We start from the raw sequence: 13,517 nt of genomic DNA on the forward strand, positions 1-13,517 counted from the left end.
TAATTTCTTCTTTTTTTTTTTCTTGTAGGAGAAGTTTGTTGGGAGCCACCTTAAATCATCTCAAATCACTTCCAAATAACACGGGGCGTATACGTTCTTTTCAAATTCTCTTTAATTTATAATGCTCGTTTTCTTAGGTTTTCTTTTGGTTTTGTTTCGCTGCTTTACATAGTATGTGTTCTCAGTATATATGTACGTATCTCTAGTGGAACCAATCGAACCATTCAAATTATACGCAAAGGTCACGCAACGAAATGATTACAACTTGGCTTTTGGCTATTTGTCTAACAGAGAGAGAGTTTCGGTACCTGGCCTTGCAGCAGGGGATAGTGCTTAGTTATGCTTACTTATGGCCTTCTTAAACAATTTCACATTTAATTGGCTTATTTTAGTTTGCAAAGAATCAATGGTTTTTGTTTGGGGGGCGGGGTTTCTCTTGTACCTGCATGGAGCTAAAAGCAAATTTGCTTAGTTTGCATTTCGTTGGCCGTTATGGCAATAATTTTAAATTTAACTCACTTTTTCTAATTTTGCTGTTCGCTTTGGTTTTCCGGTTATTTTCGGTTTTCTGTATGCACTCGTTTTGTTTTTTTTTGTTTAATTAACTTATGTTTTGTAGCAGTTTACCTAATTATTAATCAACAAGAAGAAACGCTCTTTATAGTTGCTTTACGCTTCGCACAAAAAAAACAGACACACACAACTAAAACCAAAAACGTATATAGTTTCATTTGGTTTACTTCAAAGCGGCTACGTTTAAAAAATTACAAAAAAAAGTTCAAAACTACTAGCGCATTAACCTATAAACTTCATGCTTTTCTTTAATTTTATTTGTATTTTTACGTTCATTTCTTGGGTTTTTGGATTTTTGTATTTTCGGTTTTCGGTTTTCGCTTTTCATTTTTCTTTCTTTTGTTTATTAGTAAGCTTAAGTAGTTATTTTGGTTGTTCGTTATTATTCTTTCTTCCTGCCTCGTAAATAGTTTGCAGAGTTGCATTTTCAGCTACGCGAGGCACTGCTTGCCATCACCGTTACATTTCGCACTGCTTGCTTGGTGTCTGTGTTGGTGTGAGTGTGAGTGCGGGTGTGAGTAGGGTGTATTCATTGTGTGCGTGTGTGTGTGTGTGTGCGAGAGAGGGAGTGGGAGCGTAGAAAGAGATAGAGACAGTATCTGATACATTTTCAATATATATATATATATATGCATAAATGTATATATATTCGTAGAGAAAGGCACAGATGAAATTATCGTATAATTAAATTTGTTGCTTCTTCTTGTCCTCGCTTTCGCCCGAATCGTTTAATCGTTTGCTACGTTTGATTTTAAAGTTTATCTAAACTGGAGAGCTCGTTCACTTTGTTTTTTGTTTTTTTACAGTGTGTACAAAGAGTGTAAAATTGTTTTCATTCTTAGATCATTGGTTTTCCTTGAAAAAAATTAGCTTAGACCATGTTGAAAAATTGACAGTGTTAAGTTAGTGTTCTTCTCGGTTCCTCGCTCCTTTGTCTTCTTGTTCTAGTTATGCCTTCTGAAGAAAATATCTTGATACTCTATTGTAATTCGTTGATAGTTCCATATATACACTATATATAGTCATTAAACATTAATCGTTAAATTTCTACTACGTTTTTCTTGGTTTTTCCTTCACTTTCTTTCTTTCTTTTATTCTTTCTTTATAAATGCTACTTTTTAAAGTTCCACTTGTAGTTGCTCCTGCTGCCATCTTTCACCACCCTCGTTACTGGATAGCTTGGGGGAGTTATATTATTTATTATATAAAAAAAACATCTTGAATACCCTTACTGCGTTGGCACTGTATTTCGGATGTCTGCTTGTTTCTCCGGGGGCGGGATCTAGAAGTTCTGGAAGCCTCCAAGGGGCGGGGGGATAGAGTGTCAGACATGGATAGGGTATTTAAATTTAGCGAAGATTGTCGACCAGATCGTACGAGCTATTTGTTAGGGGTGTGTATGTTGGCGTGTGTGTTGGTGTGTGTGTTGGCGTGTGTGTGTTGGCGGGTGTGTTTAAGTACCTAAGTAAATTCGTTTGCACAAGGTTCTTATGTGTTTCCCTTTAATGGTTTTCCCCTTTTCCGTATCCGTTTTCCGCCCTGGAACAACGCAGCTTTATTCGCTTGTGGGCTTGTGGGCTAGGTACGATCTTAAGAGCTACAGTTCTCTATTGCTTATCAATGGGTTCGTTCAGATGGCTTTTCCTTCGGATTCGGTATCATTCCGTTAGTTAGTTGCTTGTTCCTTGGCTTAGCTACGTAAAATACACTCGATTACATATGCTTACATACAGGCATTCTATATACAGATCGCTTGTTTTTGTGTTTTTCGGTTTTTGGTTTTTGGTTTTTGGTTTTTCGTTTTTAGTATTGGTTTTGGTTTTGATTTTGGTTTTGGTGTCTGCACGGCCTCTCATATAAACGTTTAAACTTTAAGAGCTAATCACAGAGTTGATGATTCTTTGTTCACAAATTTCCATCATTTTTGTTTCGAATGCAGTATCCCCTATAAGTAACTGTAAATGTAATATAACTGTATATATGTAAATCGCATATAACACTTGTATATAATCCATCATCGTATTCGACAGCTACATTTAAACGGAAAACACTCTAATCAACTTGAAACTTAGCTATTCATCTTCAACGATCTCTGGCGATCTATTAGTTTTGAGTTCTTCATATATAAGTTCTGCTTGTTAAAGTTATGAAAACCGTAGGATTGCACTAAAAACAGTTGACAATTTTGCTTACTAGCTGTAATTACTTAACTTTGCTTTCAATTCTATTTCACTGGTTTTCTGGTTTTCTGGTTTTTCTCTCTATTTATGGCTAAGAGTGTGCCATCGCCATCCTCTATAGTATATTAGCTATCGAATAATCATTATTTCTGCTTTCCAACCACACTCGTCGATCTCTATGCCTAAAGCCTAATGCTATAGTTATAGTTTTTTAGAAAATTCCCTAAAGTATCCTTTAATGGCGGCCAGGTTTTTGAATTATGGAGAATACATATATGTATGTGTATATATATGTATGTGTATATATATAGAGGTTAAAAGTAAGCTCCTTCGCTTGTGGGTGGACCAACTTAGAGATTTCGAAATCGAGGGATATCTTAACTGTTATCCTAGCTATTATCCTTGTTAGTCAGCACTACAGTAATCATTATTGTTGTAAGCCTGGCCCTAGTTAGAGATAACTACTTGTAACGATCTACAGAGTGTTTGTGTGTGTGTGTGTTGCATTTAGTCCATGGAGGATTGGGGGGACTTGACCAGGAGCAGCTCCTTGTAGTCGCTGTCCCTGTCCTCCGCCTCGTTGTCCTGATCCTGATCCTGCTCGGGCTCCCTCTGCTCCCGCTGATCCATGCGCCTCCGTTCGCTGATGATGCGCAGAATGTCCGAGGAGTCGGACTTGCTGACCCCCAGTGCGATGGAGTCTGGAAGGATCTGCTTGGAGCTGCCGCTCTGATCTGGCAGATCCAGCGAACTCGAGGCAATGACTGCCACCGATCCTGGTCCTGATCGGCCTCCAGCTGCTGTTGGCAGCAGCAGCGAGTTCTCATCCATGTCGGCATCCTCGTCCAGCGCCTGTTGTTTGAACAGTTGCTTGGTGCTGCCACTGCGACTGCGCGGCGGCATGGATCTGGGAACAGAGAGGAGCAAGTTGCTCCGCATGCATCCTTGGTCCACGGACTGTGACCAACCAAAGGGTCTTCGTGGTGGAGGATGTGCCATCGGCATCGGCACCGGCATTGTCATTGTCATTGGCATTGTTATTGGCATTGGCATTTGCATTGGCATGGGCATGGGCAATTGCAGGGGCGTGGGCGTCGACGTGGGCGTGACAATGGGCAAGGACAGGGGTGGGGGCAGTGGCGTCGTTACGGAGGGCACCAGCGCACTGACCACCGACAGGGTCACATCCCCATCCGTCTCCGAATGGCCGACATCCGCGCTGCGCACACTCCGTAAATCGTAGGAAACTCCTCCTCCACCTACTCCGCCACTACCGCCACCACCTACTCCTCCCCCATCGGACTCGAGGCTCTCGAAGATCGTGCCCCTGCGGCAGTCGAGGGCATCTCCGCCCCATGGGAGCGAGTCGCAGCTGGTGCGCTTGGCCTCCAGATTCCGTCGACGGATGGCCTGCTCGTCCAGTGAGCGCTCCTTGGACAGCACGCCGCGCTTACGGATTGGATTAATCTGCTGTTTTTGTTTTCATGTATGAAACGAAAATAAATAATGAAATTGGCAAGCATTTTTAGAAAACGAACTCATCTAATTACCCAGTAGGATTGGCGTCGTGGCCCAGACTTGCTTCCTCCTCCGCCGCCGAAGGGTTCGCCCAATCGGGCACCGAGTGCCTGAGGCGTCAGGGTGCCGCCCATCTCGGCCAGACTCAGGCCGCCGAGCATGGACTGTGGTGGCTGCTGGAAATACTGGACGGTCTGCCTACGTGGCCCAGCTCCCGATCCAAGCGGTACCGCTCCCGTTGCCGCACCCCCGCTTCCCATCCCCGTCCCCGTCCCCGTCGCCACCTGGTTGAGATTGGTGGCCGCCGAGCTGGTTAGGCTGGAGCTGGGATTGTTGGGATTGTTGGGATTGTTGGCGCCCGAAACCGTTGGGAACTTCTTGTCCAGCGACGGTGTGCTGTAGATGAAGTTCTTTGGAAGCGATTTGACCTTGGCGAGGGGGCGCGGGGGAGCGGCCGCCTTCGATTGCGCCTCCGCCAGCTGCTGGCACAGCTTTTGCTCCTGGGCGAACTCCTGCTCGCGCACCAGCTCGCGCTCGAGCTCCACCTCCATGTCGAGCTCGTCCTCCATTTGCTTGTGGCTCTCCTCGAGGTGTTTCATCAGTACAGCCACGACGACGTTCACTAAAACGAATTGCGCCATTAGCACGAATATCACAAAGAATATGGGAGCAATAACTGAGCTGACGCAGCAATTGCGCACACAATCGGCCGCGTCATCGCAATTATCCCTCAGCGTATCCTTCATGATGCCGTTCCAATTGTCGCCAGTCGCTACGCGAAACAATGTGAGGAAAGCCATGCCAAAGTTGGCGAAGTGCGCGTGCTCGCCCAATCCCTGGCAGGGAATCTCGTCGGAGCACTCGAGTCGCCCGAACAGCTCCACGCCCAATGCCGCGAATATGAAGAAGAGCAGGAAGAACAGCAATCCCAGGTTGCCCACCTGGGGCAGGGCCTGCATCACGGTGTCCAGCAGCGCCCGGATCCCATTGGCCATCTTTAGCAGTTTGAGCACTCTGGCTATCCGCAGGACCCTCATCACACGTATGATTGTCGGATTGATGGGTATGATCTGGTGCGTGTTCGTCTCCAGCTCCTCCAGCACAATGCCCACAATCGAGAGCAGGACAATGCCCACGTCCAGCTGGTTCCAGCGATCCTTGAGATACAGCTTCCAGCCCAGTGCAACGAGCTTCATGTTGGCCTCCAGTATGAAGACCGCCGTGAAGAAGTAGTTGAAGATCTTCAGTGCGTACTTGAGACCGGATGGCATCTTGTAGTACTCCATGGCCATGGTGACCACATTTAGGCCGATGACGGCGGCAATGGCCAGGTCGAAGTACTTGGACGTCACCACATTGTGCACGAACATCCGGGTGGGTGAGTAGTTCGTGTAGTACGGTGGCTCGTGCATCCGGCGTCGTTTCTTCTCCATCTGCAGTGCCCTCTTCGCCGCCCGCCGGATCTTCTCCTCCTTCTCCTGCTCCTCGCGACACCGATGAAAGTTCTCCACCACCACGCCGACGAACATGTTCAGCACAAAGAAGCCCACCAGCAGAATGAAGGCGATGAAGTACAGGAGACGCCACTCGTTGTAGTTGACGATGGGCTGCTGGTCAACGCCCACCGCATCCAGGCCGGTGTACATGATGTTCACCCAGCCGTCGCGGGAACTCAGTACGAATAGGGACATCAGGGCCTTGCCCAGATCATCGAAGTTGTATTTGCGATTGGTCCACACGTTGCCGGGTATGCGGCGGCATTCGTCTGCATTGCGTACGCCCTTGATGTTCTCGCCCTCGCAGTAGTAGAAGGTGCCCTTGAAGAGCTGAACGCCCAGGATGCCGAAGATGATGAAGAAGGTGCAGCAGATAAGCACGATGTTGCCGATGGGACGCAGGGACGATAAGAGCGTTTGCACGACTAGTTTCAGACCCGGGGCTCGGTTGATCACCCGCAGCGGCCGCAAGGATCGGAGTAGTCGAAACACCTGCAAGGACATTTTGTTGTTTGCCGGCGGCGAGAAGAGAACAGAGCAGAACGGAAAGGGGCGAGAAGAGAAGAGTGGTTGTGGTTGGTGCATCGGCTACACTGCTTTATCGGCGGCGCCTCTTGCGAGGCACTGCTTGCTGTGCCGGCTTCGGCCAGCGGACGCCAGGCGGCGCCACACATGTAGTAAAAGCATGTAAAACCATGTAGAATATACACATTTACTTTGGATGAAGCCAAACACATAAAGGAAATAGCAACAAAGCACACCAGTGTATAATTGCCATTGTTTTAAAATTACAAACAAAATATAATATAATAAAAAATAATATAAGAAGCAACCTAATAAGTAGTGCACTTTTTGTAATTGCCAAATCCAATTGAATTGTAATTATTGGATTTTTTGTTTACCAAAGATATGCAAATTGCATAAGTTGTACAAACCAAAACCAAAACCACTGGTGTGCTGTAACTAATGGGATTATTTTGGAAAATGTCACACAAATTGAAGCAGTTAATGCCCGGAAATGAGTATGATTAATAATATAAATGCCAACACTGCTTGAGCAACAAAGCAAGGCTATGGAAATGGGTAATACGTGATAATACAACGAGATGGGCGTTTGCTTTTATAGCTAGATGAAGATGTCGTTCGGGTTTGATTCGTTTTGATTGGAGTGGAATGGGATAGCTCAAATGGTGGCTTTATTGGAATATTGGATTAGGGGTATGACACTACAAACTGACACTACGGCTGACCACATGAATCAACTTAATGAATAGATAACTCGCAGAGAACCGAAAGCGGAGTAAAATATTTCGAGATTTAGAGATTTAATAACGTTTTTTGATTATTTTAATGATCAGCCCTTAGGGCTGAGGTTCTCATCTCCAGTGTCATAACCCTATCATCACGTGGAGGTTGTCGATAGGAAAGGGGAAACAATCAAGTATGTACAATACGAAACTCAATGAAGGCGAGTCAACAGATTACTTGAATTTAAGTTTTCTTTGGTTATTTTTGGGGTGTATACTTTTAAGAGTTATATTTCGGGAAGTGGGGTCTACACACACATAATAAATGGTGAAAACAAATTCGATTTTTTTTTGCTGATTAACGCATATAGCAGCGGAAATTTACCTGAAGTTTTCATAGAGATATACAGTATATATATTTAAGTATATTATATACAGCATTTTTTTTTTTAGATAGAGATAGACACGAGATGTGTGTAGGTAGAAGATGAACTCAAAATTGAAAAGATTTAAGATAATGTTTCATTAAAGAATTTTGCATCATGTGTGTGCGTGTAAGTGTGTTTAGGTTTGTAGATGTGTGTGTGTGTGTAAGAGTGTGTGGGTGTGCGCAAGAGAAAGAAGAGCACATAAAAAGACAGAGATAGCCAATCAGCAGAGAAACAGAGACAGAGCTATGTGTTCGAGGCGATATAGCGAGCGACTTTGATTGGGGATTTCGAGCATTAGCATTAGCATTAGCATTAGCTTTAGCATTAAGTTTAGCTATAGATTGCGATTAGCGATTTAGCGGTAGCTTTTCTGATCCGAGTGCGCAGCCCAGCAGCCAAGTAAATGGGCGTGGTCGGTTCTGGGCGTGGTTCTTGGTAATAGCTGTTCTGGTTGATCTTGGTCTGCTTGTTGTTAATCGCTTGATTATTGATTATTGGCTTGTTTTTCTGGTTGTCAGGTTTTCTGGTATTCTGGTAATCTGGTAATCTGGTTTTCTCGTTTTCTGGTTTTCTGGTCGACTGAGGACTGCTGGCTACTGCTGCTGCTTTCGGATAGCAAAGTGTCCAAGGGCCGCGAGCCCGTACTTACCCTTAAAATCCCAAATATCCTCGGACTCGATTCGCTAATCAGGGACATTAACAAATCAATTATGGAAATGGTAACCAAAGATCCGTCCATGATATTCCAGCCGGACGTAAAGTAGGCGTCGTGGCCGTAAAACATTCCCGTAGCCACCACCTGTTGGTAATTATCATAATCATTATTATGAGTATATATGTACTTATTGTATCATATTGTATATACTGACCTTGATAAACATTTCGACGGTGAAGACGACGGTGAACACGTAATTGGCTGTTGCCAGGAACAATCTTTCGGTGCTGCTTGGAGGGATGTTTGGTCTTTCCATGGCCAGGGTGATGCAGTTGAGCGCGATGAACAGCAGGACCACGTTGTCGAACCACTTTTGGTTGACAAACCACGTACAGATTTGCCGGAACCTGCAAACGGAACGGAGGGCGTCGAAATGCAAATACGTGAAATGCGAGTCGCAGACAAAGTTGAAATTGAATTTTCCGCTCGGTGGTAGAAAGAGTACGGAAAACAAATAGTTAAGTCGGAGAATAAAAGTTGATTTGAAATTTTCGGTTTCCCCCATTTCAAGAAGTTGCCAATTGAATTGAATTGCTTGATTGTTTGATGATCAGTACGCAAAATAGAACCCGACAATATTTGATAAACAAACAGATTTGATAACCATATCGATTTGAACATACATAGGTACAGAGGTACTCAGTCTACTCACCTGTTGCTCTCTGGGAATATGTAGAGCGAGTAGTCCTCGCGCTCGGTGGTAAAGTGCTTGGGCGTCAGCTGCTCGATGAGCATCTTGAGCTTGGAGTAGCGCTCGCCGCCTCCTGGCACCATGGAATGTGGCTGCATCGCCAGCTGCTGCTGATCCTTGGACAAGCGGTGCTGCTGCAGCTGCTGCAACTGCTGCAGATGCTGCTGCTGGGTGGTCGAGGAGAAGGAGTCCTGCCGTTGCTGGAGCAGCTGTTGCTGATGGAGCTGCTGCAGCTGCTGCAGCTCCTTTTCCTCGAGCCGCTTCTTCAGATTGTAGTGGCTAATGGAGTTCTTGCGCTTGTCCCGCGCCTCCATGTACTGTTGCAGCATGTTGTCCGGCTCGTTCAGATTGCCGTACGACTTGTTCCACTTGTCCAGGTCCATCTTCGAGTTCGTGTACGACAGCGACTTGCGGTTGGCCTCCAGGTTGTGTAGATTCAGGTGCGATGTCTTGCTGAACGCAAGTTCGATGGAGCTCATCCTTCGCTGTCCGGAACCTGGGCGCAGTTTGGGCGGCTGATTGAGATTCTGATAGACCTGCGAGTTGAAAATGCATGCCGATGCCCGGCGACTGCCCACCGGTCCGCTGACGCTGCCGCTGCCTATGCTCAGTGTATTGGATAGCCTTCGTATGGAGTTTTGTGGACTCAGGCGATTGGTCTCCTTGGTGCCCGAGGAGGAGCCACTGACCACAGCACTGCTGCTTCGCAGCAAACAACTGTTGTCGCCGCCATTGTTCAGCTGATGCTGATGCTGCTGCTCTTCCTCCTCGTCCTGGGTCCTTCGAGCCGGATTATCTGTGTCTGTGGCTCCAAGGGCCAAAGCGGAGGCACGTCGCCTCTTGGAGCTCCCGCGCCGTAAGCGCTGCTTAAAACTCCCCTGCTGAGGCGGTGGAGCCAAGGGCAGGCGCTCGCTGGACGAACTGCCGCTCGTCGAGGCGCCCGTGTTGGCATTTCTGCCCATTCCCGTTGCGGGTAGCTCCCCACCTGGACTGGAGCCCACGCTCACATCGTTGAGACTGTGACTCTGGCTCTGGCTCTGCGCGTCCGCGGTGGACGAGATGGTGGGCACATAAATGGGCGTTGCCGCCGCTGTTGAGCTGGAGCTTTTCGAAATGTCATCGATGATCACGCTGTGCATGCTGCCCGAACTGCCGGCGGTGCTGGGGACACCGCCTCCCATGCCCATGCCCACACCCAGCTGGCTGGCATTGAGGATGTTCAGGGGCTTGTGGGAGAGCACCGGCGAGGGCGGGATGAGATCGATGGAGGGTATGCCCTCGTCCAGACTCCGCTGTCCGCCGGTAAAGATGTTCGGCGGTCGCAAAAGCGACGGAGAGGGCGGACTGGGTGGCTGTGGATGGTACAAATGTGTGTTGAATGTAGGTGAACTCAAGTTGGAGATGCGCTGCGAATTAAAATGTTGTTTCGCACTCACCTCCATGTCGCCCCACTGGCGGAAGCTCATGCCCGGCTCCAAGGTGGTGCTGGGCGAGTCCTGCGGCGTGGCCGCGGTTGTCGTGATGATGGGCGGATCCCGGGCGAGCCGGATCTTGGAGAGGCGTGGCGCCTCGCTGCGCCGCTCCTTGATGGAGTATGTCTGTGTGCGATGGGGGGCAGGTGGTGTGTCAGGGGTTCATGTTTGTCTGCGAGGCTAGCTCCCATCTGATGTTCTTACCTTTTTGAGGCCGCCGCGCGGCTTGGCATGCTGCGCCCCCTCATCCTTGCCGCCGCCGCCACCGCCGCCCGCCTCTCTGTCCCGCTCCCTGTCCCGCTCCCTATCCCTATCTCTGTCCCTCTCCCGCTCCCTGTCCCGCTCGCCAGGCGCGGAGGCGCCAGATGTGCCAGAGGCGGATGGAGCGGCAGACGAGGCGGGCAGCTCGTTGATCTGGTAGTCTTGGGTGGGCTGCAGCAGGCGCTGGCGGTGCATGTTGCTCTTGGCCTCGATGATCAGCTCGGCGGAGTCCTGTAGCTGCGGGGGGATTACGAACCGTGGATTCAACTCGTGCCACTCAAACAAACGGACATACACACATCGCATGCAGCATGCACCTATCATACATTCTAGTTTTTTTCATTTAGCTGTTATTTTTTCTTTTGTTCGACTCAATCACACCTGGTCATTTGGGGATCCTAAGGTCAGGGACCTCGATCCTTGATCCGCCCGAGCTCACTTACCTTGCGCACATCCTCCGCCGATCGCCAGCGGTTGCGCACCTCGTAGTAACTATCGTTGGTGGTCGAGGAGTCCGCCTCGCTCCGCGACTCATCGTACATACCATCGCTGTAGTTCTCGGCCAGCGTCTCCTCACGCAGTTTCTTAACCAACTCGCGCTGTTCGCGCTCGCGACGTTCATTTCGCTGAGGGAATCAAAATTTCAAAATTAGACTTTCTCGTCAACCGGCGGGGGATTTCGGGGGTGATGGCATTGGGTCTTCGAGTTCGCTAGTTCAGCGGGTCAGCGGGTCAGTCGCATTTTGTATTCTTTTTATTCTTTTTTTCACTTTGACCCACTTGCTCGATGGTGCTCAGTGCCTGGATGGGCTGGCACTTCCGGCGGATTACATCCGATGGAGAAAATGGGGGCAGGAATTGGAGGCACAGGCCACTGGGATTGGGAGCGCGACGCACACGATGCTTCATATTATGATCTAAGTTGCCCTAAGCGATAAAGTACTTTTCAAAATCAGGTAATCTTTATGTAAGAAAGTTAAGAACAAATGATAAAAAAGTAACTTAAGCTGTACTGCAGTATTATCAAGTCGTTTGTCACAAATTCAATAAGAACTCATAATAAAAACTGGCTTATCTAAATACTATTTGGATATTTTCTTGTTATTAAATTAACATTAGACATGATCAAAACTTGAAGCGTCGCATGCGTATAATCGTAGATTTGCAGCCAATCGAAGAGAATCCAAAGATCTTTTCGAAAGAGCCATTTTTTCATTTGTTTTCAGGTTTAAGGTTTTCAGGTTTTTGTTTGGGACAAGGGAATGTTGTTGGCAAAACTCTACCTCTGAACTGAATCCCTCAACCAAAATGGCCACCAATAAATTAAACAGCACATAATTGCCGAACGTCATTAGTGCCACAAAGTACAATGCGGCCCAATGACTTGTCTTTTCCATTCCGTTGAACAGGACGACGTTCCAATCCTCTTGCGTCAGTATCTAAAAACATTGTTTTTTTTTTTTTTTTTTGTGATTTGTTGTTGATTGTTGTTGGCGTTTGATTGGAGTTGGAGAGTTGGAGGTTGTAGAGTTGTTGAGTTGTAGTTGTTGATCGGTGGCAGTTGCAGTGGCGGGCGGCAAACGTGGTGCAGATTTAACATACATACGCATGGATATATATGTCGTGATACACATATCGGATATTGGATATCGGATATATATCGTAAGAAGCGAAAGAAAAAGAACGAAATACCGATAAACAAATGTTGTAATTTTGTTCGTTGTGGGCGGTGGCAAAGAACGTAAGTAAGTAAGTAAGTAAGTAAGTTAGGAAGTAATTAGTATACGAAATACGAATGGAAAACGAATGGCAAAAATGTCAAAGTTCAGACAAAAGACAGACAGATGTAGATAGAGCGATATCAAAACGGCAAACAGTATTATCGTTTTCATAGCATATACGTACGTATATATGTAGGTGCACATAAGTAGAGATTGGCATACTTATATGTACCCATATGCTATGGATGAGCATCGAACACTAGCAGTTTGGTCATTTTGGTGCATACATTAAATTAAGCGTAAAGCTAAAAAAATATCCTGCAATTTCGGGGGCAAAAAATGAGTTCTAATAACTAAAAACGCAGACAAATATTAATCAAGAGTGTTCCCGGAAGGATCTTATGTTTTTAGATATTGCACATGATTGTTTTGAGACCAGGAACACCCAGGATATACATAGGTAAAGCCTTAAAAAGTGAGATAGTTTGGGGAAAGATTTAGATGGGGACTTCAGGGAGATCAAGCAGTGGCATTAGCTTATCTCAAAATCTTCGTAGACAGCCCGTTGAAAAGCTGCTCAAACTGATTTCCATTAAACAATAATTCGTGGTGTGGCATACTTAACAAACAGAAGGCAAAACTAAATAGAAACCAAGTTAAACCCAATATATAAGCACGCTATAAGCAAAGTCAAAAGCAAATAATTTAAGAGAAGCAGCAGAGGCTCTTGGATTACATCAAAGAGCAAAAAAACGCACAAAACTCTTGCATATAGGAATTTGTAAAAAGTTTATAATTTTTGTATGGTTTTTGTTCACCAATTTATTTTATGCTTTGTACACAAAGTGCCAATGGGTTTTTCTATTTCATTTCTTTTCATTTTAGTTTTTATATTTTGATTTTTTTTTTTGTGCTACACAATACGAATGCGGTTTATATAAGAGGCGAATTAAATTGATTTTGGTTTTCATGTTGTTTCTAATCTTTTGTGACTGTACATTTGTATTGCGCATAAGCAACTTTAAAATTATATACTATATGTATCAATAACGCTTTTTACACAGTTTGCTTAGCAACAAGTTTTCAAATGGATCGACTAGTGAAAGAAAGATATATATAAAGGCAGAGATCGAGGGGAAATATAAAGCAGCAGCAGCAGCAAATTTAGAAATAAAAACTTTCGTTTCAGTTTGAACAAGCCAACGAACCAAC

The 13,517-nt window shown here is 46.0% G+C and overlaps 1 protein-coding gene across 1 annotated transcript in view; it reads right to left on the reverse strand.

The window, feature by feature from the left end:
* Positions 1–130: 130 nt before the first annotated feature.
* Positions 131–13,517, reverse strand: part of LOC122624036 (voltage-dependent T-type calcium channel subunit alpha-1G) — an 82,047-nt gene continuing 68,660 nt past the window's right edge. The window contains exons 18-26 of the mRNA XM_043803464.1: positions 11,868–12,023; positions 11,028–11,210; positions 10,528–10,821; positions 10,288–10,449; positions 8,813–10,203; positions 8,315–8,507; positions 8,095–8,244; positions 4,304–6,259; positions 131–4,223 (exon numbers count right to left, since the gene is read on the reverse strand). Of these exons, the coding sequence (XP_043659399.1) occupies positions 3,261–4,223; positions 4,304–6,259; positions 8,095–8,244; positions 8,315–8,507; positions 8,813–10,203; positions 10,288–10,449; positions 10,528–10,821; positions 11,028–11,210; positions 11,868–12,023 (5,448 nt within the window). The 3' untranslated portion in view covers positions 131–3,260. The remainder of the gene's footprint in view (positions 4,224–4,303; positions 6,260–8,094; positions 8,245–8,314; positions 8,508–8,812; positions 10,204–10,287; positions 10,450–10,527; positions 10,822–11,027; positions 11,211–11,867; positions 12,024–13,517) is intronic.

This window comes from Drosophila teissieri, chromosome X, assembly GCF_016746235.2.
Source record: "Drosophila teissieri strain GT53w chromosome X, Prin_Dtei_1.1, whole genome shotgun sequence".
Classification (NCBI taxonomy): Eukaryota; Metazoa; Arthropoda; class Insecta; order Diptera; family Drosophilidae; genus Drosophila; species Drosophila teissieri.